This window comes from Taurulus bubalis (genome assembly GCF_910589615.1).
Source record: "Taurulus bubalis genome assembly, chromosome: 11".
NCBI lineage: Eukaryota > Metazoa > Chordata > Actinopteri > Perciformes > Cottidae > Taurulus > Taurulus bubalis.
The window spans coordinates 23,188,149-23,212,391 of record NC_136599.1 but is presented as its reverse complement, the minus strand read 5'-3'; the positions used below and the strand labels follow the sequence as shown (position 1 = coordinate 23,212,391).

The 24,243-nt window shown below is 46.0% G+C and overlaps 1 protein-coding gene across 3 annotated transcripts; it reads left to right on the top strand.

Annotated features, from left to right (window-relative positions):
* Nucleotides 1-170: 170 nt before the first annotated feature.
* LOC306744003 (potassium voltage-gated channel subfamily KQT member 2-like) lies at nt 171-23,181 on the top strand (the record flags this gene model as incomplete). Of its 3 annotated transcripts, XM_079226560.1 has the most annotated exons (18): nt 171-469; nt 9,110-9,200; nt 9,292-9,418; nt 9,722-9,897; nt 10,785-10,910; nt 11,087-11,197; nt 14,223-14,318; nt 14,414-14,508; nt 15,075-15,134; nt 15,910-15,939; nt 16,560-16,613; nt 17,415-17,620; nt 18,264-18,302; nt 19,377-19,506; nt 20,513-20,644; nt 21,284-21,352; nt 22,141-22,234; nt 22,336-23,181. In XM_079226560.1, the coding sequence occupies 18 exons, from the start codon at nt 171-173 to the stop codon at nt 23,179-23,181; spliced, it is 2,781 nt and encodes a 926-aa protein (XP_079082686.1). The 3 variants fall into 3 exon arrangements, with proteins under 3 accessions (XP_079082686.1, XP_079082688.1, XP_079082687.1); XM_079226562.1 differs by lacking the exons at nt 18,264-18,302; nt 21,284-21,352 and adding an exon at nt 18,609-18,626 and having other exon boundaries at nt 19,401-19,506; XM_079226561.1 differs by lacking the exons at nt 18,264-18,302; nt 21,284-21,352 and adding an exon at nt 18,609-18,626.
* Between the last annotated feature and the right edge of the window lie 1,062 nt (nt 23,182-24,243).

Genomic DNA, 24,243 nt, shown 5'->3' with positions numbered 1-24,243 from the left:
GGGGGGGTCATCCGATCATCCGATCATCAGACCGCATTCGCCACACCAGCACACACACACACACCAGCACACACACACACACCAGCACACTCCCCTCTCAGCACCGGTGATGCATCCCCGCGGCGGCAAGGACACGGGCAACTCCTCGTGAGAGTCCTCTCGACTTTAGGATGGTGCAGAAGTCTCTGAACGGCGGGGTCTACCCAACTCAAGCCGAGGAGAGGAAGCACCGGGTCGGCTTCGTTGGGCTGGACCCCGGCGCCCCCGAGTCCGGGAGGGATGCGGCGCTACTCATTGCGGGCTCGGAGAGCACCAAGCGGAGCAGCATCCTCTGCAGACCGAGATCCAGCATCTCCGCCGGGAGACCCAGACCGTCGAAAAAAAACGCCAGCTATCGGAAACTGCAGAATTTCCTGTACAATGCGCTGGAGAGACCGCGGGGATGGGCGTTCATCTACCACGCTTACGTGTAAGTGGACGGTCGGGCTAAGCATGTTGATTTTGGCACCGTGGCCTTTTGGGTTAGGGATTTTTTTTGGGGGGGGGGGTCTGCTGTGGAGTTTTGCGGGTTGTGTGCCTCGTTTTGCGCTGATGATGCTCAGATGGCGCACTAAAGGGTTAAGCGTGGTCATGCTGCTACATTCAGCCCGATTAAAGGAGAGGCGGTCACTTCACTTCACCTGCAGAACTCTCGCTTTAACTCTGCGCGTCTTGCAGCTCGTGCTCGTGTCATGTCACACCGCGCGCGACGTTGTTTCACTCGTGGAGACGGAGTTCCCTTGTGTTGCGGCAGCGAGTCTGGGGTTTCAGCACCGCGGCCCTGTGGACAGCTCCGCGCCGAGTCGGCGCTTCCGCTAGTTAACGTTGCAGCCCGGCTCCGGGAGGAGGGGTTCTGGATACTACAGACCAGAAAGCCTGCGTGTCTGTGAGCTGCTTGGAGTTCGAACATGATCGCTTTGACTTCATGAATAATGTAGGTCGGTGACCTCTGGTGAGGTCACCAAGTATACAATCTTTTGAGAAAAACAGCCACATGTTACACATTAAAAAAAGGGGGGGGGGGGGGGGGGGGGTGCTGCAGCACATTTTGTGATGCACTTCCATAAAGTTTGGGAGAAAAAGAAGCCCAGGCCGAGATATCCACACTTGGAGCCATGAACCCTTCCTACGCTTGTTAGTGACAGGCTGAAACGCCATGGCAGTCAGGAATTCCCTGTGCACAGCATATTGACTCCCTATGAGGCGCGCACACACACACACACACACACACACACACACAGACACACACACACACAGACACAGGCCTGGTACTTTTGAAATATTAACTGAATACTATAACGGCCTGCTAAAACTCCTTCTTTACACTTCTTGTGCTGAGCTACACCAAGCAGTCCGGGTTAGAACAGGGTCGGTATAGCATGGTGTGCTGCTCGACTCAGAATCCGGTGGAAAGCGAGCTGCGAGTTAGTGTACAACCCGGCCCTTCCATGCAAAGTTCACCCTCTGCCATCCAGCTCTCAGAAGAGCATCCGCCTCCATTACACTAGTCTGTTCTGTACATTATTCATAGCCATTTCGCTTCATTTAACTTCCAGCCAGCTGATTTATAAAACTATCATGAGCCGAATTCAGTCGGATCTCTCCCCTTTCTCATTTGTTCTCCAGCTTTTCTCTGCTCCAGAAAAAAAAAACTACACAGCCAACAATGAGCCTTTCGATTCGACCGGGTTTCCTCCTTAAATGTTAGGCAGGTGTTTTGTCCCTCGGCCTGTAGTGCAACGTGTGAACGATCAATGTGTGGAACATGAGCGCCTACATCAGAATGCTCCCTGTCACGCCGTCTCTAGTCTACGCATCTGGCTGTGTGAGACCAAGAGACCCTTACACCCCTTGTGTGCCCCTTATGTTGTCATGTTTAGTTAGGATTCAGAAGGTACATGAATGTTTAAAATAAAAGAATGGGGGTGGGGGAAGGAAAGCAAGAGGGATCCCTCTTCCATTCTTCATGCAACCACTTGGGAGGGCAGATACGGGTTGTAAACACAAGACATCCGACATAATATCACCTTTTATAGGTGAACTTAAACAGTGGCTTATTTGCACGTCTAGCAGATATGGAGCAACATTTTGTCCATCATATGATTGTGGGTCCAGGTCATGCTCCTTTTAGCTCTAGGTTTGGTCTCCTCCAACCCTTTAGGGAAGTACCGTTGGTTTATTGGAGCCTTTTTCTTTGAAAGAAAAGAAGTATCAACAGGATGAAAATAAATGCAACATAGCTTACCAGTAGCGCACAAGTGGAAAAGAGTCAAAGAGACTCAGTAATGTCAGTTTTACAGCAACATTTATCTTAAGTTTAGCCATACACTGACTGCTATCAGACGTGGGCTGTGGTCACATTGTCAAAAAGGGTCATTTTATTCAGTATGCTAAAACAAAAATACTATTCGACGGCAGGCCAAGTGCAGCAGCAAAGGCCCTTAGGGTGTCAAATCGAGCGAGGGTGCATTCTCGTGTGAACATCATGAGGGGACAACCGTATTAAATATCAAAATGTCCATTACACTTTCTGGGTCTTTTCATAAAAAATAACAGTGGGATCACAATCCGTTTCTATCCGTAATCCAACTACAGGACTCCACATTCAAACTTCCACCTCCCATCAGCACCTCTTCTCCGAAAAAGAGACCACGCGATCACATCTCGGCGGCTTGGCAGCCAGCACCTGTCTGCTAACTGTCCCGTGCCAGTTTGTCTTCAGCCGGCCAGCTCAGCAGAATAGTGAATAACTGGAACGTGTCCCCATTCTGTCCCTCTGAATCACTTTAAAGTTTGACAGAACATTCATATTGTTTTTCAACCAATCGATTGTTTTGTAAAAAAAACTCTGTTAGCCCGAGTCTCTTTGCCGTCTTTTCCAGTGGTAGTTCCTCGTCCCACTTTGGTGCAAAACTGAGACGTTTTCGTCATCTCACAGCTGCGGAGGCCTTTCAATTTCATCTGGTGCTTTCTGCAAGAGGGCAGTAATGAGGCTCCTATTGAAGCCACATTAGAGAAGATAAATCAGAGTCCCGGTCTCTGTATCGCTCTCTTGGATGGATCCGTACAGGAGGCCGAGCTGTAGCTGGAGACAGGAACCCGACAAATTAAAAGCCTTTTTATTGTGTATAAGCTGTCCTGGCTCCTCAATGGTGGAATGAGCTCCCCATTGACATCAGGACAGCAGAAAGTCTCTACATTTTCCGTCGCAAACTAAAAACGCATCTTTTTCGACTACACCTTGAATAAGGAAGGTAGCACCGTAGCACTTTAGTAGCACTTAGATGGCACTTACTGATAGCACTTTGTAGTTGAACTTGTTGTTCTGAGTTTGTACTCATGGTGGAATTGCACTTATTGTAAGTCGCTTTGGATAAAAGCGTCAGCTAAATGAAATGTAATATAAATGAAAATGTAATGTAAATTGTCCCTCCTCACAGAATTTGTGTGAACAAAGACCAGAGACACGCTGTAACTGTTCTGACAGTGGGCTGTTGGATGAAGCCTTTGCTGTAAAAAGCATTTTTTTTTACCTCACCTTTTCCCTGTCTAAATTCTAAACGTTCAAACCAAGTCACAGCATGCTGCATTGACAAGATTTGGGATTCCGGAGGAATATCCTTGACTGTTGCCCACTGAGTTTCTCCCCTTTAACTGATGTTGGAGCAGAGACAGAACAAAAGGGAGCACGCTGATGGCAGATAGCTAGCTCACTGTAGTGTCAGTATCAAGACGAGTGCCACCCTCAAACGTCCCTTGAGGAGCCCACAGGGTGGACGCCGCAGTGCGAGCACACACATGGCTCTATTGGTACCATATCCCGGTGAAAGAGCCCCGTTCCTCATTTGCTCTCCTCTAGTTCGTCGCAGTCTAATTTTAGCGTGATGAGTGTGTCTGGGTCGGCCATGTAGTGCTGAGGGGGAGAATCGATGTTTCTTTATCTGCAGCTCAGGAAGAAATGCAGGCTTTTCTGCTTCCAACAACAGCCCCCCTCCTCCTCTTGATTGATCACGTTCTCAGTGATGTCGTCTGGACCTCTCTGGCAACGTGTGTGTGTGTGTGTGTGTGTGTGTTGCATGTAGTGTCTGAATGTTACCTTATTAGTAGTTGAAACATCCATATGTCAAATCAGAATTAACTGATTCTTCTATTATTGGCGCAATAGAATGAAAACGTTTGGTAGTAATGTGGAAAATAATAAGTCTGAAAATATAACGGTATTAGTTTATTTCAAGTCAGTCATTTCTAACAAGCTTGTCACAGAACCTTGGAGACAAACATCTCATTCCCGTGTCAAGATCTCATCCATCCATTATCAACCGCTTATCCGGGGTCGGGTCGCGGTGGCAGCAGGTCCAGCAGGCCGGCCCAGGCTTCCCTCTCACCCGCAACACTTTCCAGCTCATTCTGGGGGATCCCGAGGCGTTCCAAGGCCAGCCGGGAGATATAATCCCTCCAGCATTCGCTGGGGCGTTTTGCAGCCGAGTGTGAAGCGGTAGGGTTGAGAGTTAGCACCTCCAAATCTGAGGCCATGGTGCTCTGCCGGAAACCGGTGGATTGCTCCCTCCAGGTGGGGACAAACTGCCTACCCCAAGCGAAGGAGTTCAAGCAACTCGGGGTCTTGTTCACGAGTGAGGGTAAGGTGGAGCGGGAGATCGACAGGCGGATCGGTGCGGCTGCAGCTGTAAAACAGGCGCTGTACCGGTCCGTCCTGGTGAAGAGGAGCTGAGCCGGAAGGCGAAGCTCTCCATTTACTGGTCGGTCTACGTTCCAACCCTCACCTATGGTCACGAACTCTGGGTCGTGACCGAAAGAACGAGATCTCGGATACAAGCGGCCGAAATGAGCTTCCTCCGCAGGGTGGCCGGGCTCACCCTTAGAGATAGGGTAAGGAGCTCGGACATCAGGAGGGAGCTTGGAGTCGAGTCGCTGCTCCTTCGTGTCGAAAGGAGTCAGCTGAGGTGGTTCGGGCATCTAGTCAGGATGCCTCCTGGACGCCTCCATTAGAGGTTTTCCAGGCACGTCCAACTGGTAGGAGACCCCGGGGAAGATCAAACCCCACAATCAAAACCTCACAATCCTTTTTCAAGATGGCATTCTTGCAACAGAATTATACACATACAAGTACTGTACAATTTCAACTACTATTTCAAAGCATCAACAACACACTGGTGTATATATAAAAACACTGCTGTCTTTAATACTTTGTGTACCTTTTAATGTCCGTATATAGGCTTCTGTGAAGGATTGTTCTACTCGCATTGAACACAAAAATAGAAAATGCATATTTGTATGAGGTACTGAATGAGCTTGGCAAGGGCGGGTCGGGAAAGTTGCATGAACCGATATCCACTTAGACCTGCAGCGAGCCAGCTTCTTTGTCCACAACGTCCTTCTTGTGGTGACTGTGGTGTGATGCATTTAAGGGATAAAAGAGATCTGCAGACGGACTACAAGAGATAACAATCACTGTGGAATCGTGAATTCAAACCAAGAAGTCCTGTTTACGGATGTGTTTCCAGTGTCGCTACATAAAACTGTCGGTCAGATGGTGAAATGACAAGTCCAATGTGACGGGTCAAAGGGCTGTCAGTGAGAAGATGTGCAGACTGTGCACACGTCACTTGCAGCGTCACTCCTCCTCGCAGGAGGAGTTGAACACCAAGCGGGTGCTAATGAGAACCAGAGAGGAATTTGTGTTTAACATCATTCCTGGTAAATATGGAGGATATATGCAGTATATGCCCACTGGTACAAGAGCACCCTGTCAGAAAAAGAATGCAACTCTGAGTAACCTTGACAGGAGAAAACTAAACCTTGCTTTGAATAATACATTGTTGTTAATTGAATCTGACAAGATCTCTACTGACTGTAATTTCAATATACCAGCGATGACTTTCAACAGGTTTACATACTAAACCAATAAGCTGCAGACTGTCCTAAAAGCCACTGGTGATGTAAAAAAAAAAACACACACACACACAATAGAAGTAAAAGAGAATGACCTGGATCAAGTGTGCTCACTTGGCTTTTTGTTGTCTTTCCGATGAAGAATGAGCTCGTCCGTGGATCTGCTACACATACCATTGATCCCTGTCGCTTCATCCCGGTTGGCTGACGGCCAGCGGCCGCTGCCAAGAGTTTGATAACAGAAACTGCGGCAGCAGAAAAAGGGAAATGAGATGAGCTGCAGTTCTGGTAAAATAAAAATACAGGTATTACATCAAGGGAATCCAGAGAGAATTGATAAGAGTATGATGAAGGATGACGAATCATAAAAGCTTGTGATGAACTTGCCTGTCATGGTAGATCATGTGAAAAATGACACGTGTGGTGGCCATATTTATTCTGAAGTTACACTCAAGACTTGAGGACTTTGAGTTGAAAGGGAAGATTCAGAGGAGTCCCCCAGTAAATAACACCAAGATTAAGACTTGAAGAAATGCATCTGGTGTCTTTGTCAGAGAAAAATGACATCTGCTGAACATATCACACACATTAATTTAAGCTGAATCAGTCTAGATTTCTACCATCTGGGAGGGCCTGAAGTCAGAAGTGCCAACCATTAGGATCTTACTAGAACTCATATTAAGATTTGTAATGATTTGATGAAATGGGCCAAGTGTAGTCCTCGCTGTGAACGCGCTGACAATACCAGATTCAGTCCAGAAGGAAGATGGCACAGAGAATAATTGTTCTTGACCATGACGGCCCCTCTTCTACGATTTTAAAGCTGCACAGATCCAGATTTCTGATTATTAATAATGGATGAAATGACAAAGCGTAATGGGAAGGTGTCACTGGGATTGACGAACTCACAGAAACGTATCATCCATCTCTGCAGTTCCCTTCAGCTCCACGGGGCCTTCACCTCTTTTTCATCTCATTGTTTCCAGTTTGTACTTTTTTTGGGTGGGGTCAGGATTCTCTGCATTCATCAGCTTTGCTTCAAAGCAGGCAGCAAACCTTTCTTTCTCAGGAGTTGGTGGAGACCAAAATGGAGCCATTGAAAGAAGCTAGAGGCACTAGCTCACGAAAGTCGCTAAATCTAGCAAAAAAGTCGGCAACACTGACAAAGATGGAAGCGAATCAAATGTTTGGACGGGTTATTCTGGATGTTTTTTGTTGAGCACTTCATTTATTGATTTCAGGAACTATAACAACAAATGTTTTTGAAGAAGATTGCCGACTGGCTTTAAATGAACCGGAGTATCTCACTCGTCTCATACTGTAAATTGGCAAAATGTGTGAGCTTTAATGTGCAACACCTCCTCCTGTGCTCGGGATGAGATACTTGCTGACAGTATCTCTACTGTGATAATTGTTAGTTGCCTCTTTTAACATCCGGCATCGTCCCAGTATTGGGTTTCTCCAGGCACTCTCCAGCTCATGCCCTTGGATTCCTTCCAGTACATCGTCTCTGAAGAAAGACCCTCAGGTCGAGCCCTGCCGTGCCTCTTCCTCTTCAAATCACGTGTTATGTTGCATCCAGTCGAGCGCTCGCCCTGATGCTCTCAGCCCGTCTTCTGGAGGCGTGGCTGCAGATTAGATCTTTCTTCCAAATCGCAGCCGTCTACTTTAAACCATCCGCCATCACTTTTCTATTTAAAAAAATCACTGTTTTATTGATCGTTGAACATATTTCCACCTGAGATGTTGGTCTATTGTTCAGGTCTTAACACTTTAATCACCTCCCATCCTATGTTGAAAAGGCTGAACACACACAACTTATTCAGACTGTAGGAGGAGGTCACTGCAGGGAGGAGCTATACGGACTGGCACAGCTAGTGAATACTCTCCTTCTGCCGCATAAGAACTGGCTCTCAGCTGATGTTACTCCTTCTTTACTCACTATGTGGTTGGACTTCCTGCACTCCATTAAAAAACGTTTTTTTTCAATTCGTTCAAGAAAAATCATAGTCGTGCTGAACATGTACCTCATGCCACCTGCTCCCCTGCCTTCATTTCTTCTTTCAGGACTTTTTTCCTCTTCTCTTTTTCCTCACCCCAACTGAGCTGCAGCTGTTTCTGCAGTTTGTTTTATTTCCACTCCCAATTATTCATTCAGTCCCCAATCGTACCCTCTTAAGCTTTAGAAATGGATGAGCAGATCGGCAATCGGTCTTCATGGTATATTACCGCATGCATCACCACAGCTGGGTATTAAATCTAATGTAGAAATACCGCACAGCATTGGTTCAGCTCTAATGGCTTCTAGCAATGCAGATCTATCATTTTGCTTTTATTCTAGAGTTTTACCACTACTTGTTTTGGAAACCAAGGAAATATCCCTAAATGATAGCTGTTGATGGAGGTCTGAGGTTGATCCAGATGGACTGGAACATTGTTTCTGAAAGACATAACGCTGATTCGGTTATCACATGAGCTTGTACAGCGCAGAGAAACCAAGCTCAAATGAAATTATGATATTAATAATTCCCCAATATTCTCCAGGCTGACCTCTGCTATGTCCATGTTTATTGCCATGGAAAAGGAAGGATTTGATGAGATGACAGGTCCTGGAGATGATGTGGGGATGAGCCCAGGTGCTGTAAGCCACGCCCACGGCAGACACACACGAACACACACACACAAACACACACACACACACACGCACACACTTACAGACACGAACAGGGGACACGAGACGCATGGAAAACCCCCAAAAGGACAGGAGTCATATATAGCTGTTTTGAATATTGGACAATTATGAAATTATGAATATCATTATGTCTTTTGATCAGACTTTGCATTCACTTTTTTCCAAAACTGTACAGTCATATCTCATGGCAATAAACATGGGCATAGCACAGGTCAGCCTGAACAAGAATCCATTGGAATTTTAATTTAGACCTGCTAGTAGTATAGTCATAAGGATCTGCTTTTGTACCTTTTTGAATTTTCAAGCGGCGGCTCACTAGGCGGGTGGAGGCTCACTTGACCGCAGTCTTCTTCCCTGATGAAGGGAAAACAGGATCAGACAAATGTAGTCAGTGACATATACCTTGGAATAAAAAATATATACGTATATATTTAACAAAAGCTGTTTTTGTTCGCCTGTCTCTTCCAGCTTCCTCCTGGTCTTCTCCTGTCTCATACTTTCGGTCTTTGCCACCATCAGAGAGTTCAAAAATAGCTCTGAGAGTGCCTTGTACATTCTGGTAGGTACAATTTAATTTGCTGTAAACCGACACTGCACACTATACGTTCCCGTCACAGGGTTAACTCCACCGATTTGGCTTTGTCCCACAGGAAATTGTGACCATCGTGGTGTTTGGGGTGGAGTACATTGTGAGGATATGGGCCGCTGGCTGCTGCTGTCGGTACAGAGGATGGAGTGGGAGGCTAAAATTCGCCAGAAAGCCTTTCTGTGTCATAGGTGAGAAAAATCGCGAAGGCTTGAGTCACTTCTCTCGCCTTGCACCCTCTCACTAAAGACAATAACACTGTTTTTACCATTCTTTTCTTCTTCAAATGCTGGAGGGTTTGAATATGTGAGTAATACAAGGTGAAAAGAAATTTGCAGCCGTAGAAAACTCAATTTGACCCTTTAAAGTGCTTGGAACAACTTTTGCACTCAGCAAGTTAAATGGGTCTGATTTGATCAACCATGTCTGACTTCGCCTGCTTCCCAGCGCGCGTGGAGCTCTACGATTGTGTTTCGCTCTCTTCCTCTCTGCAGACATCATGGTGCTGATCGCCTCGGTGTCCGTGCTGGCCGCTGGATCTCAGGGCAATGTGTTTGCCACCTCGGCCATCAGGAGTCTGAGATTCCTGCAGATCCTGCGCATGCTGCGCATGGATCGCCGCGGAGGCACCTGGAAGCTGCTCGGATCCGTAGTGTACGCCCACAGCAAGGTGGCATCTTTTATGTTTTTAAGAAGAGCTGCGCGCTCCTTCGCTGAAACACTTTTCTCAATTGTTTAGATCAGAGGTTTAAAACCATAGCTCGAAATAAGTACACTGAAACTTTAGCAGGCACGGATAAAAAAAATTCAAAATTGAATTATCATGCTTTACATAATAATGGTAGCATAACAGAGAATGCCTAATATAATAAATGAGGTTGGAACTACAATCTTACTTATCCTTTACTGTCTTCTCTTTGATTTATGTCCACTTGCAGCATCTTTTAAGGAGAATAATTAAAATGTTCTTTACCCAGAAAAATGGAAGCACTTCCTCTCAGGCTGTATACAACCTCAGCAATCCTAATAAGCTTTAGCAGCCTGTGTGCTGCCTGAGAGGCCAACACAGGACTTTGTAAAGTGAGGGTGACATCCCAGTGGAAATGATGTCCTTGGGTGGCATAAAAAAGAAAAACGGGCTGCCATGTGAAGACACAGGTTTTAAACCATGGTTTTAAACTAAAAGTGCTTTACTGTCCACTGTGCTACTTTAGTGGCAAATAGCTTCCTTCGAGAGACTCTGTCATGCAGAGATATTTCTTTGCAGTCATTCATTTTATATGCTAAGCTTTGGATAACGTGCAACTATGTGTTTGTGTGTGATGTGGTGAGAGGGAGAGGGAGAGGGAGAGAGGTGAGGGGTGCAGCATGTGTTGAGGGAAATAAAGACGTTCATGAAGTACTTGGTTTGCCACAGACTCACATAATCATGTCCGATATTATTACAGAAAAGCCATTTCTCTTTGAAAACCAATTTTCCCCACTTTGCAAGGCATCCTAGATGACACTTTATTACTTTAGATTCCCTGATGTTCATTGTATTGGTTTTCCCTGTAGGAGCTCATCACGGCGTGGTACATAGGCTTCCTGTGTCTCATCCTGGCTTCATTCCTGGTCTACTCCGTGGAAAAGGAGTCAAATGAGGAGTTTGAGACCTATGCTGATGCTCTTTGGTGGGGACTGGTAAGACTTACCCCAAAATTAAAACAAAAGAGTCTACACTATCCATATTATAGTAGTCAAAGAGAAAACATTGTGTGATGTTATGCTACTAATTTTATTTCTAGTTTGCTTCCACTCCAAAAATCTGCAACATGTACCACACCACTTGAATAAAGGAGTGACTTTATTTTCTTCAGATCACGCTCACCACCATCGGTTATGGTGATAAGGTTCCCAAGACCTGGAATGGACGCTTGCTGGCAGCCACATTCAGCATGATCGGGGTGGCCTTCTTTGCTCTTCCTGCTGTAAGTAGGAGGGATTTTGAGGGGTACTTTGAATCCAGTGTTGTCGGCATGAGAGTACGCTTAAAATGCTTATTGCGCTTTCTTTTGTGTTCATTAAGTCTCTATCAATCATGGTGTCTGCACCAGAAAGAGTCCAGTCCAATCATGTTTATAGCATCACGTTTCGCCATGGAAGATCCACCAGAATGTGTCATGTAGGGAAGTGGGTGTGGTGTAGTCTAGTGGGTGTGTAGTCTAGTGGGTGTGTGGTGTAGTATAGTGGGTGTGTAGTGTAGTGGGTGTAGTATAGTGGGTGTGTAGTGTAGTGGGTGTGTGTTGTAGTATAGTGGGTGTAGTGTGGTGTAGTGGGTGTGTAGTATAGTGGGTGTGTGGTGTAGTGGGTGTGTAGTATAGTGGGTGGGTGGTGTAGTGGGTGTGTAGTATAGTGGGTGGGTGGTGTAGTGGGTGTGCAGTGTAGTGGGTGTGTGTTGTAGTGGGGTATAGTCTAGTGGGTGGGTGGTGTAGTGGGTGTGCAGTGTAGTGGGTGTGTAGTATAGTGGGTGTGTAGTGTAGTATAGTGGGTGTGTAGTGTAGTATAGTGGGTGTGTAGTGTAGTCTAGTGGGTGTGTAGTGTAGTATAGTGGGTGTGTAGTGTAGTGTAGTGGGGGTGTAGTCTAGTGGGTGTGTGGTGTGGTGTAGCATAGTGGGTGTGTGGTGTAGTATAGTGGGTGTGTAGTGTAGTGGGTGTGTGGTGTGGTGTAGCATAGTGGGTGTGTGGTGTAGTATAGTGGGTGTGTAGTGTAGTGTAGTGGGTGTGTTGTATAGCGGGTGTGTGGTGTAGTGGGGTATAGTCTAGTGGGAGTGTGGTGTAGTGGGGTATAGTCTAGTGGGTGTGTGGTGTAGTATAGTGTATGTGGTTTGTGGTTTTGTGGGTGTGTAGTGTAGTATAGTGGGTGTGTGGTGTAGTGTGTGTGTAGTGGTGTGTGGTGTAGTCTAGTGGGTGTGTGGTGTAGTCTAGTGTGTGTGTAGTGTAGTGGGTGTGTGGTGTAGTCTAGTGTGTGTGTAGTGTAGTGAGTGTGTGGTGTAGTCTAGTGGGTGTGTGGTGTAGTACAGTGGGTGTGTTGTGTAGTGGGTGTGTTGTGTAGTATAGTGGTTGTGTTGTGTAGTGGGTGTGTTGTGTAGTATAGTGGTTGTGTTGTGTAGTGGGTGTGTTGTGTAGTATAGTGGGTGTGTGGTGTAGTATAGTGGGTGGTGTAGTATAGTGGGTGTGTTGTGTAGTATAGTGGGTGTGTTGTGTAGTGTAGTGGGTGGTGTAGTATAGTGGGTGTGTTGTGTAGTATAGTGGGTGTGTTGTGTAGTGTAGTGGGTGGTGTAGTATAGTGGGTGTGTTGTGTAGTATAGTGGGTGTGTGGTGTAGTATAGTGGGTGTGTTGTGTAGTATAGTGGGTGTGTTGTGTAGTGTAGTGGGTGGTGTAGTATAGTGGGTGTGTTGTGTAGTATAGTGGGTGTGTTGTGTAGTGTAGTGGGTGGTGTAGTATAGTGGGTGTGTTGTGTAGTATAGTGGGTGTGTGGTGTAGTATAGTGGGTGTGTTGTGTAGTATAGTGGGTGTGTGGTGTAGTATAGTGGGTGTGTTGTGTAGTATAGTGGGTGTGTGGTGTAGTATAGTGGGTGTGTTGTGTAGTGTAGTGGGTGTGTGGTGTAGTGGGTGGGTGGTGTAGTGTAGTGGGTGGTGTAGTGTAGTGGGTGTGTGGTGTAGTGTAGTGGGTGCGTGGTGTGGTGTGGTGTAGTGGGTGTGTTGTGTAGTGTAGTGGGTGTGTGGTGTAGTGTAGTGGGTGTGTGGTGTAGTGGGTGGGTGGTGTAGTGTAGTGGGTGGTGTAGTGTAGTGGGTGTGTGGTGTAGTGTAGTGGGTGTGTGGTGTAGTGGGTGTGTTGTGTAGTGTAGTGGGTGGGTGGTGTGGTGTAGTGGGTGTGTTGTGTAGTGTAGTGGGTGTGTGGTGTAGTGGGTGCGTGGTGTAGTGTAGTGGGTGGGTGGTGTGGTGTAGTGTGTGTGTGGTGTAGTGGGTGTGTGGTGTAGTGGGTGGGTGGTGTGGTGTAGTGTAGTGGGTGGTGTGGTGTAATGGGTGGTGTAGTGTAGTGTGTGGTGTGGTGTAGTGTAGTGGGTGGGTGGTGTAGTGTAGTGGGTGGGTGGTGTGGTGTAGTGTAGTGGGTGGTGTGGTGTAATGGGTGGGTGGTGTAGTGTAGTGGGTGTGTGGTGTGGTGTAGTGTAGTGTGTGGTGTGGTGTAGTGTAGTGGGTGGGTGGTGTAGTGTAGTGGGTGGGTGGTGTAGTGGGTGGGTGGTGTAGTGGGTGGGTGGTGTAGTGGGTGGTGTAGTCTAGTCGGTGGGTGGTGTAGTGTAGTGGGTGGGTGGTGTAGTATAGTGGGTGTGTGGTGTAGTCTAGTCGGTGGGTGGTGTAGTGTAGTGGGTGGGTGGTGTAGTGGGTGGGTGGTGTAGTATAGTGGGTGGGTGGTGTGGTGTAGTGGGTGGGTGGTGTAGTGTAGTGGGTGGGTGGTGTAATGCGATGGTCTACTGTTTAGTGTCCACAGCTTGCTGCACTGCCACCAAGTGGCAGCCCCCCAAAACAAAACATTGACTGATGCATTAAAATGCATTCATTATTATTTTAAACCATTAAAGCAGTGAAGAGTGAAGATGAAGTTAATACATGTATGTGTTGTCCTTGGTCCTGAAAAGTTGTAGCAGACCGTTTTCACAGCAGACATTTTGAGTTGACCTGTTCAGTCGATCACACACATAAAAAAGAAAAGTGGATTGCTGTATCAACGCTCTATAAACGGGAAAGAGTTTTTGCCACTTTCGCCAGCACTTACTCTCACATTTGTATTGATCTGTGATATTACGTAGAACTGTTTGTAGGATTTGTTCACTGCTCTCGGCTCTGGAATAGTTCTACAAGATGCCGAGGGAGTTGTTGCAATTCCGACTCCTGGCCAGCAGAGGTCACTAAAGGTAACTGATCACTGCTCGTGTCACACTGACTCTGCACAGGGCATCCTGGGGTCTGGCTTTGCCCTCAAAGTCCAAGAGCAACACAGGCAGAAACATTTTGAGAAGAGGCGTAACCCTGCAGCAGGTCTCATCCAGGTATATATATTTTATTTTATTTTATTCAGACTTCTGTTTTGTACTCCTGACAAAAAATAAAACATGTATTTTATTTTTTGTATTTCTCCATACAGGCTATGTGGAGGTTTTATGCCACCAACCTTTCCCGCACAGATCTGCTGTACACTTGGGATTTCTACGAGCAGACTGTAGCTGTCCCAATGTACAGGTACGCCATGAAGCTGTCCGCACAGGGCCCTGCACTATTTACCCATTCGATAAATGCAACTGTTTTCCCATATCACATTCTGCCATCTCTCCTAAAACTGGGAAGCTGAGTAGAAATCCTGCAGGGCGTCCTCGTCTCATTGTATTGCAAACTCCCTCGTTCATTTTACCGTGGATGCGGCTGCCGTATTGGCAGGGACACCGGCGGCTCTTTGAAATGCTCTTCAAAAGACAAACTGCCACCGGCTACTTTGTAAAATCCGCCACGCATTCATGAGTCCAACTGTTCGAATCAGCAAATAAGCTGCCCGCGCTCGGCTTTCATCAGTGCAGAGTTCTGCCTTTTTGATGCGTCTGGAAGTAGAACGCTCGTCTTCCTCATCTGGGAACGGCTTCATGTCCGGTTTCATTCCAGTAGTAATTTGAGGTGAAAAGGTGATGACCAGCAGAATAGATGACTGCCAAACTAAATGGAATTAGTTTTCAAGTGCCCGGCGGCACGCTCTAACCTTCCAATACTGACTTGGTGAAAGTGACTTGACAGAAATGCTCTTTGTCTTTTCCCAGACTTATTCCACCTCTGAATCAGCTGGACCTGCTGAGGAATCTCAAGGGCAAGTCATTCAGGTATAAACATGACGGCGGCAAAACGGATGATGCTGATCATGATGATGATCTCATGAGGAGGAGGAGGATGATGATGATCTCATGAGGAGGAGGATGATGATGATGATCTCATGATGATGCGTTTGGGACGCTCGTATTCGAGATAATAAATGTTACTCGTGAAGCAATAATCTCGGAATAGAAAAGACAGATTTGAAAAAAGAAAAATAGTTTGAAATCCATATTAAAGCTAAACTAATCAATATGATCCCAATTATTAAGAGGTTATAATAACATTAAGACTTGAATTTATTTCTCAAGATTTGGAGGGGACTAAAATATTTCAAAGCAGTTGCTTTCTGCTGCCCCCAAGTGGCAAAAAAAGCTACAATAATAAATATGATCCCAATTATTAACAGGCAATAATAACAGCAATAAGTCACAGTGAAACTGGTGAACAGAGTAGAGCATTTAGCAAGACCGAAATATCTAAAAGCTAATCAACAGCTTGTTTCTACTGCCCCCAATTGGCCAACAAGCTTATTGCAAGGTCAAATAAGTTGTTATTTAAATACACATCCATATCTATTGACTTAAGTGCCCATTTTGGATTACATCATTGTTTTGCCTCCTCCTGTGTATTATTTGAATTTGCAGCAGCACAGCTTTTACCATCCAGCTGCATGACTCAACAATGAGCATCTTGACAGCGCGACAACGTGTCTATTACGACAATGCAGTGTAACAACATGGCCGACTTGCACCGTGTCACAGCTGGTGTCCTCTCTCCTCACAGGAAGGAGTCTCAAATGGAAACCTCTCCCAGGTCTGTGATCTGATCGGTTCTCATCTCTCTTCACCTCCCCGTTGGCTTCTCTTCAAATCTGCTCTTAGCTGCTGCCGAGGCACTCTTCTTGGGGGAGTGTGTGTGTGTGTGTGTGTGTGTGTGTGTGTGTGTGTTAAGCGCCTCCTTCAAGAACGGTTATGCTGCATTTGCTCACATGGTGCTCAAAGATCAGCTGACGTTGGCCTCACTGCCGCTCCCTGAAGTCTCCACCCAGCGAGCTGCTCTTTGACGCTCTAGCTCTCAGCACCACCTCGGGGGGGAAAGTGATTTAGAACACTTAACGAGCATTGCTTAATTTTGATCACATTGTTTTTTCCACCCAAAGAAACAAGTGTAATCATTGACAATGTGGTAACACTTTATCATGACTTCGTAAACCATTTGCATATTTTTGTTTTGAATGATTATGATTTTTTTTTAAACAAAACTTCATAAGAAAAATACTAGTGGGCACTTCAAATCATTCTACATCATTTATGATATGCGACTGGTTGCACATTAATGAAAGTGTTACTTGCATCACAGTATGGCACACACTGCTGTTTTGTATCCACTGCTACTTTATCTGTTTGTGTCTCCTCTACTGCCCGCCACTCCAGTAGTGAACATGCACACAAAGACAGACTTTGCGGGTGCTGTCCGAGAAATATTAGGTATAGTGTGCACTGCAAGTCTGTGGGTGTCCTTCCCTTCCTACCTCTGTTCCTCTCCCTCATTAATTAAACACAAGGAAAGGTAGAGGAATCCCAGGAAAAGGAGGTGTTTTGAATTGTATGTCACTTAGTGAAAAATAGATTCTGACATGGCTTCATACATAGTGAAGTTCTGTCAGTGATGTCGACACGAGAGAGCTAATTTACCCACATCTTTTACGTTTCTCTCTGTAAAAAACCCCAGATATACATCCTTGTTTATCGCCCTGTCACAGTTGATTTATGGTTTTCAGTGTAGTAATGACTTCATGCTGTTGATTTGCTTGCTGCCCTTTTCTCTTTTTCACCCCCCTAATCAGCACTTCTGTTCAGCAGGCGAGGTGCATCCTGCCTAATGCGTTTCCTTTAACCGATTCCCGCGTATCATTACGATGGTGAATTATATTGCACGATTTGTGTTCACTTTTTTTGCATACAGCCTCTTCCTTTTTGAGGCGTGCGCTGTCTCGCTGCTTCCCGTGCATGCTTGCTCGTAGCTCCCTGCTGCTTGCCCGACCCACCGAATGCTCCACTATGTTGGTATGTGGCCGTGGCTCCTTCTGCTGTAGGACATTGCCCTTTTTGCGTTTCTGCAGAGGTAAGACTCACTATCACATCAGTGCTGAATTCGTCAAATTCCCAAGATTACACTCAGCAACACAGCAGTAGGATGAAGGCATTTAGTTACAGATAGCTGTGTGCCTAAATTAAATGACGCTGTAGAAAAAAATTAACTAAATTGGTTACAATTCCCCCCTCAAGCCGGAAGGCCAGCCTGAAGGACAAGGTGTTCCCCAGTCCCTCCAAGGCTCCCATGGCCAAGGGGAAAGTCCATTCCCCAGGGCCGGAGGAAGGGGCCGAGGCGAGTCCCAGCAAAGTCGCCAAGAGCTGGAGCTTCAACGAGAAGAACCGAGGGCCAAAGCACTCCTTCAGGTCCAGGGGCAGCGCCTCGCGGCAAAACTCCGAGGGTGAGGGAGCTCCACACGGTGCAGCATAATGAGTGTTACTTCTTGTCTTCTTGATTTTCCAATCGTTCGCAGTCCAATAAGTGATCTATTTGCTGTATAATTGCATTCACGTTGAGATGGAAAGTCTCTCAGACAGCATTCAAGCCTTCACGAAACACTTTAAACAGTTTGCAGCTGTTTAAAGGAATAGCTCTGCATTTCCTCTGGGGGGAATACGCTTAATGGCTTTCTTCCTGAAACAGATAGATAGATCTCTCCAGCTGTGTGTTTTTAGAAGGCGGAGTTGATGGCACTTAATTGATTTACAATTAAGCCTATCTTATCTCATCGTGCCAACTGTTGCTATATGTGCCGTGATTCCTCCTGTATGCATTCAAACATACGAGGAAGACACCACTGTTGCTATATGTGCCGGGGAGACAAAGGTCCGTTGTTCACTGGACAGCAACATCCAGATGTTGCTGTCCAGCATCACTCGTTGCTCGACAGACCAACAGCATCCGCATGTCATCCAGGGCCACCATGATGCCGTCGACAAACAGACTTCTCTACGTCGCTGCTTCTTTGCCTTTTTGTCAAACTACTTGAACCAATTTTGATTGGTTGCTGTTTTTTTCTTCCGCCGCTTCATGGCATGTTAAAGTGCTGATTGAAATGCAGGATGAAGACTTTAGACTGAAGAGTTAACCAGGTCTCTTTCTTAGCCAGGTCTCTTAACACAACATGTCTTCACTTTAGACTGTGACACACTCTGTGAAGCCTACAGCTGTACATTCTAGCACCTGAGTTACATACACTTTATAATCTATGCAGTTTGGTACGTGCACATGTCAGAGCAGAGAGTCCAGCCTTTTCAAACATGAACCAGAAATCATGCTGTGTCCTCCACTTGTTCCATGTTTGGAATCGATTTGTCTGCCATGGTCATCCTGTTACACTCCATAACAAATCTTTCCCCATGTCTCTCCTCTCTCCTCTCTCTTTGCAGCAATTGAAGGTTTAATAAGTAAGACATTGGGATATTGTGTTGGTTGGCTTTTATGGGGGAAATACTCAAAATAAAAAGTCAGCTACACCGGTCTGAGAAGCCTGCATGTTGAAATCTGCTGGGATTTGTTAACTTGACATGAACCCTTTTTAATTTAGATTTTCTCATGAGTTTTCTTATTCAACGATGACTGAAGCATGATACTAGCTGAGAACACGCATGTATGAATATTAGGATTCACAATAAAGATGATGATAGTATTTATCTACATCGGAGTCGATTGTGGGTTCAAGTCAAGTGGTGCTGAGATAATCAAAACATTGACCCAGAGACCAAAATGCCCCAAAGGCCCGCTTTATGTTGCATGAAGAGACCTCTCACTTTCCCTGCCAGAACCTCTTCCAATTTCTGTTAGACCGCGATTAGGTCTTGACTCCTTTTACCTGTATGCAATACGTTTCAAAATCCATAGATTACAACGCTAATCTAGACTGTAATTGGTGGTGGGAAGCGAGCACTTGTCATTAAAGGGTTCGGTAAAGCTTTATCCCATCAGCACTATCCTTCAATTCTGCACCAAGTTATTTTCTTTTTTTTCTCCGTTGTTCCGCAAAGCCTGCTCACCACACTCACAAACTAACTGGCTAACTGGCTTGAAACCAACTTGGTAATTGAATTGTGCACCTCTGTAAAGCTAAAAGCAACAGCCCCTGCTTTGCTTCTGCTGTGGACGCTGGGCGTGTGGAAGCAGATTAAATATGCTTTAAGAGTGCTCTTGTCTTTGCTCTGTAGAGGCGAGCCTCCCAGGAGAGGAAATTGGCGATGATAAGAGCTGCCACTGTGAGTTCCTCACTCAAGAACTACCAGCAGGCCTGAGAGTGTCAATACGGGCAATCTGGTAAGGATTCGTTTCACCACCCAATTTGAATGGTTCTGCAATGTTTCCTTCGGCCTTATGTTTTGTGTTCATGACTAATCATCAATGGTGCATACTTTATTAGCTGTGACAGTATTCAAGGATAGCTTTGCATTTTTTCTTCTGTTTTGGCCATCATTCATCCGTAATAATAACATTGTACTTAAGTTTACTGGTGAGATCTGGGAACATGGTGACATCGCTCAATAGAAGTCTAATGGGGCACGGAGTCAGACAATCACACAGCTTTATAATTAAAGTCCAGGGCAGGAAACTTATCCGGAAGAGAAAATGAAAAGTAATTGGTCAACACTGGCAAAACAGTTTGTTATGACCAAAACAGAACAACTTTGACCTTGTAGCTCTCACTTTTGGTTTTCCCTCCAAATGAAGTTGGACTTTGTTGTGTCCCCAGATCTCAGAAAGGACTTTGGCTAGTTCAATGTTTTTATAACCAACAGAGAGGATGGCCAGAATTCTGACAAGTCGGAGTGTGACGGTTCATCCTTGACTTCTGACAAAGCAGTTTGACAAAATAATCTTAACTCCACTGACTTCAATCACATTGAACATTCTTAGTGGGTGGAGTTTTCTCAGTTGCTGTGGAGTTGGTTGTGTATAGAAGAGCAATCTGCTGATGAAGACCGTGAGATGTGGTGGAAAGCTCTGGAAAAAGCTCTGGGCCTAAGGTTGAGATTATTTAGTCAAACTATGAAAGCCACCCCCAAGTCCCAGAAGAAAGAACAGTTTTCCGCATTGACTGTTTAAAAATTGTTTTGAAAGGCCTTTTTGACGGAAGGCATTTGACATTTTTCACAGTAGGAAAAGGTGTAAAAAAAAATAGGAATGAAAGCTAAATCCCATTTAGCTGCTTCAGTTTGAGGGTTGTGGTGCATGTGCATGCTGGTCATGGCTGAATGGGACACCTCATGTTATTAGTGACGCCTGTGCTTCCTCATGCCTAAAACAACAATGTGTCCTCCCTCAGCATCATGAAGTTTCTGGTGTCAAAGCGGAGGTTCAAAGAGAGCTTGCGGCCTTATGACGTCATGGATGTGATCGAGCAGTACTCAGCAGGTCACCTGGACATGCTGTCTCGCATCAAGAACCTGCAGTCCAGGCAAGTGAACGTTGGCTATCCAGTCGATTGCAGTTTAAATCTGACCCGCGCTCGTTTCCAGGTCGTCTCAGAGGGAACCAACGGTGTCCCTTTCACCGCTTGTCTAAATGTCAGGCTGGAAACGGAGGACGCTTCTTCAGCTCATTCCTTTTGGTTTCACAATCAGTTTGAATTTAGTGTAACAGCGGTGATGATTCAGTCATTTCGTGTTGTTGGTTTTCGCTGGATACAAACATGTCGTGACACACAAGTCATTGATTCGCCTGTTCCATTTTGTCCGGCGACATGTGTTGTATTCAAATCCCAGTGTTGTGTGTGTGTGTGTGTAACATTTCTTTATTCACTCCTTCAGCTTGGTCACAAAATCATTTTAGATCCAACATTGATGTACAATCGTATTGTTTGACCTCCCACGGGTTAGCTCCTGACATTTTGATCCCTCTAAAGGTCTAACCTGTAGAATGAATATATTCCAACAGTGAAATACATGCACTCTTCATCCGACGAAGCAAGTCAGACTCACCGTTTGTCTTGTGTGTGTGTGTGGAATATATTGACACGTGTTCTCCATAGACGATGTGATTCCCAACGTTGCTTCATTTTGCATTGCGCTCATATCGTCTCTGTGTGCCTTGCCAGGATAGATATGATTGTGGGGCCCCCTGCCCCATCAACACCTCGCCATAAGAAGTCCACTGAAGGCCCTAGGTTAGGTTAATAGACTGCACCCCTAGAATGACCATTTTACCAGCATTATTCTCTTTACACCACAGCCCAAATATTGAAGCAGTTACATGCTACCTTATTATTTTGATCGACAGAACCCCTTTTGAGTTAAAGCCACTGGACCTGTCTTATTTAGCCAGATGACTCATGCTGAGATAGAGTTTAACATTTTCATATTAAACAGCATCAAGACAGGAGTGCAACATTCGGAGGATGTTGTGCAGCCGCTTTAGCTCTTATGTCGCGTTAGATCAGCTGCTGTCGAGAAAAGGCCAACAACTACAAAAAAGGCGAGACATCCCGCCGCTTTTCTCACTGAATGTTAATGAGCCGTGTCACGTGGCCCCACTCAACAGGGGTTTGACAGTGCTAGATGCTTGCTCTCACATTGGAGAGACAAAAGTACAGCTCCCCCAGCAGGATGCAATGGAAATGAAGCATGAAGCGCAACAAAAGCATGCCAAGTGATGCATTTTGGCCCCGAGACAAAATATCCCCCCTCTAGTCACTCTTTGTCTCCTGATCTCATGATGCATGCGTCCACACCGTCAACCTGAAATCGCTACTTTCGCAAGAAACGTAGGCCGCCATTCATTCACTCCAAACATACTTGTGGCTTGATGAGTATCGTCGACATGCTTTCCTTCTCTAATTTTCATGAAACGGTACTTCACTATAATTTTTGGCATCATGAACTTAAATTGAAACCCATGTGGCGGAACGGAGTGTTTGTTTTTAAATCTCAGATATACATTTTCTCTAAATGCTAGAGTTGACCAGATAGTTGGTAAAGGTCCTAAAGCTGAGGGAGAAGTTTCCGATGACCCGAGCATGATGGGACGTATTGTCAAAGTGGAAAAGCAGGTATGAAAGTTTCCTCAAGGGGGGTCTAACCGCAGCATGGATTGGGTCACGTTTGGGGAACACTGTTTCTACATTGTGTGTGTTTTTCTTTCTCCCTTCAGGTGATCTGCATGGACAGGAAACTGGATTTCCTGGTCAACGTGTATGTGCAGCGCATGCGCATCCCTCGTTCGGAAACCGAGGCCTTTTTCAACTCCAAGGAGCCGTATCCGGCCCCGCCTTACCACAGCCCGGAGGAGTGCAAGCTGGAGAAGGAGGGCGAGGAGGAGGTGAAGGAGGAGAAGGAGTTGCAGACGTGCTCGGCGGCTGCTGTTCCGTGCTCGGATGGGTCTCTGGAAAAGAAAGATCCTTTGCTGGGTCAGTACGTGTCCAGATCGGTGGGCACCCCCTCTGGCAGCCACAGCCGCCCCTCTACCTCCTGGCAGCACCAGCGGCAGCACCCCCTCAGCCAGCCCACTTGGAACAGCAGCGTGGCCAACACACCCTCGCCGGTCGGCGGCAGCGGCGATCACTCGCCCACCCTGTTCCGCCTCCCGCCTCCGCCTGCTCCGGTCCATGACCGGCCCTCCTCCGGTCCTGGTGTCAGCGGCAGAGAGAGCAGCTCCCGGAGCAGGAGGCGCCACAGGGGATGTCAGCAGGACACCGCCGCCGTGGAGAGCGACACGTCCCTGTCCATCCCGTCCGTCGACCACGAGGAGCTGGAGCGCTCCTTCAGCGGCTTCAGCATCTCCCAGGCCAAGGAGGACTTCTTTGGGCCCTCTTTCTTCGCAGGCTCCGGAGCCGGAGCAGGGATTGAGGCCGCAGCCGGACCTTCACTCTGTGCCAGGGTCAGACCCTTCATAGCAGAGGGGGAATCAGACACAGACTCTGACCTCTACGCTCCCTCACCTCTGTCCTTCACTGGGGAGGGGTCATGTGCAGACCGGGCATGGCCCGGACTAAAGTAGGCCATCGGGAGACCTATCAGGAGCCAACTGACGGACTGTTGCTGCTGACGATGCTATTACAGGCTATTTTAGGTTAAGTGAATGGGTACGATTAGCAGTTTATTACGGAGGATGGTTAAAATATGTACTTATACAAACAAAAGAGTCGTCCTTTATAACCTTTTTGTTTTGTTTGTGGTCCAACACTTTACACGCAATGCTTAATTACAGTTGCGTTGCATTCCATCAAGATCTTGGTTAATCGAAAAATAGCTGTTTAGGGACATTTCTTTCTCACTTGGGGGACATATACTGTTGTGTTTATGTTTATTTGTGGAAAGAGATGTGTGAGAGTGATTCATGACACTTTTTCATTTGGCACTTTACTTAAACGGGACACGGATCTGAATGAAACATAAGAGAAAATCACCTTATGAATAGTGAGAGCATTTCTGCACCAACTCTGTTCCACCGACCACTTCAACTTTGAAAACAAAGTGGGAGTTAGTGATGCAAGAAAGTTTCAGTCTCACCACACGGTTAGCATAGTGTCTTGATATAACTTCTATACCTTTGAATGACTTGAGGTGTTTCCAAAACCTTAGCTATGATAATCAATTAGATTCTTGCAGAGAAAAAAAGAAAGAAATATGCTTGCTTTTCAGCATCGTTAATTCAGCCTGGTGTTCATGAAGTACTGCAGAACAATTCCCCTCAAAGTATTGCAGATACTTCCCCGTCAAAAACCAGTGAACCTGCTGCATGGCATGTTAAATGATTGATTTAATGGACCGCGTTATAAGCTGGCCACAAAACCAAAAAGACGAAAAGTCAACAGACAAATTCCACGAGTGTTTCTCTTCTATACAAACAAACAAAGAGGTGAACAAGACATGAAAATGTGAGTGCATGCCCAGTTTCAAGCTAAAATACGTTACGTTACCTTTTTTATGGGGCTTTAATTGAGTTCCAATTATGTATATGCTGCCCAAGCTTGCTAATTTAAACATTTGTTTCAGGGCAAATATGCCCACAAATTATGTTCTCACAAGGCAGATGTTTAATGCCACATATGGAAACAAA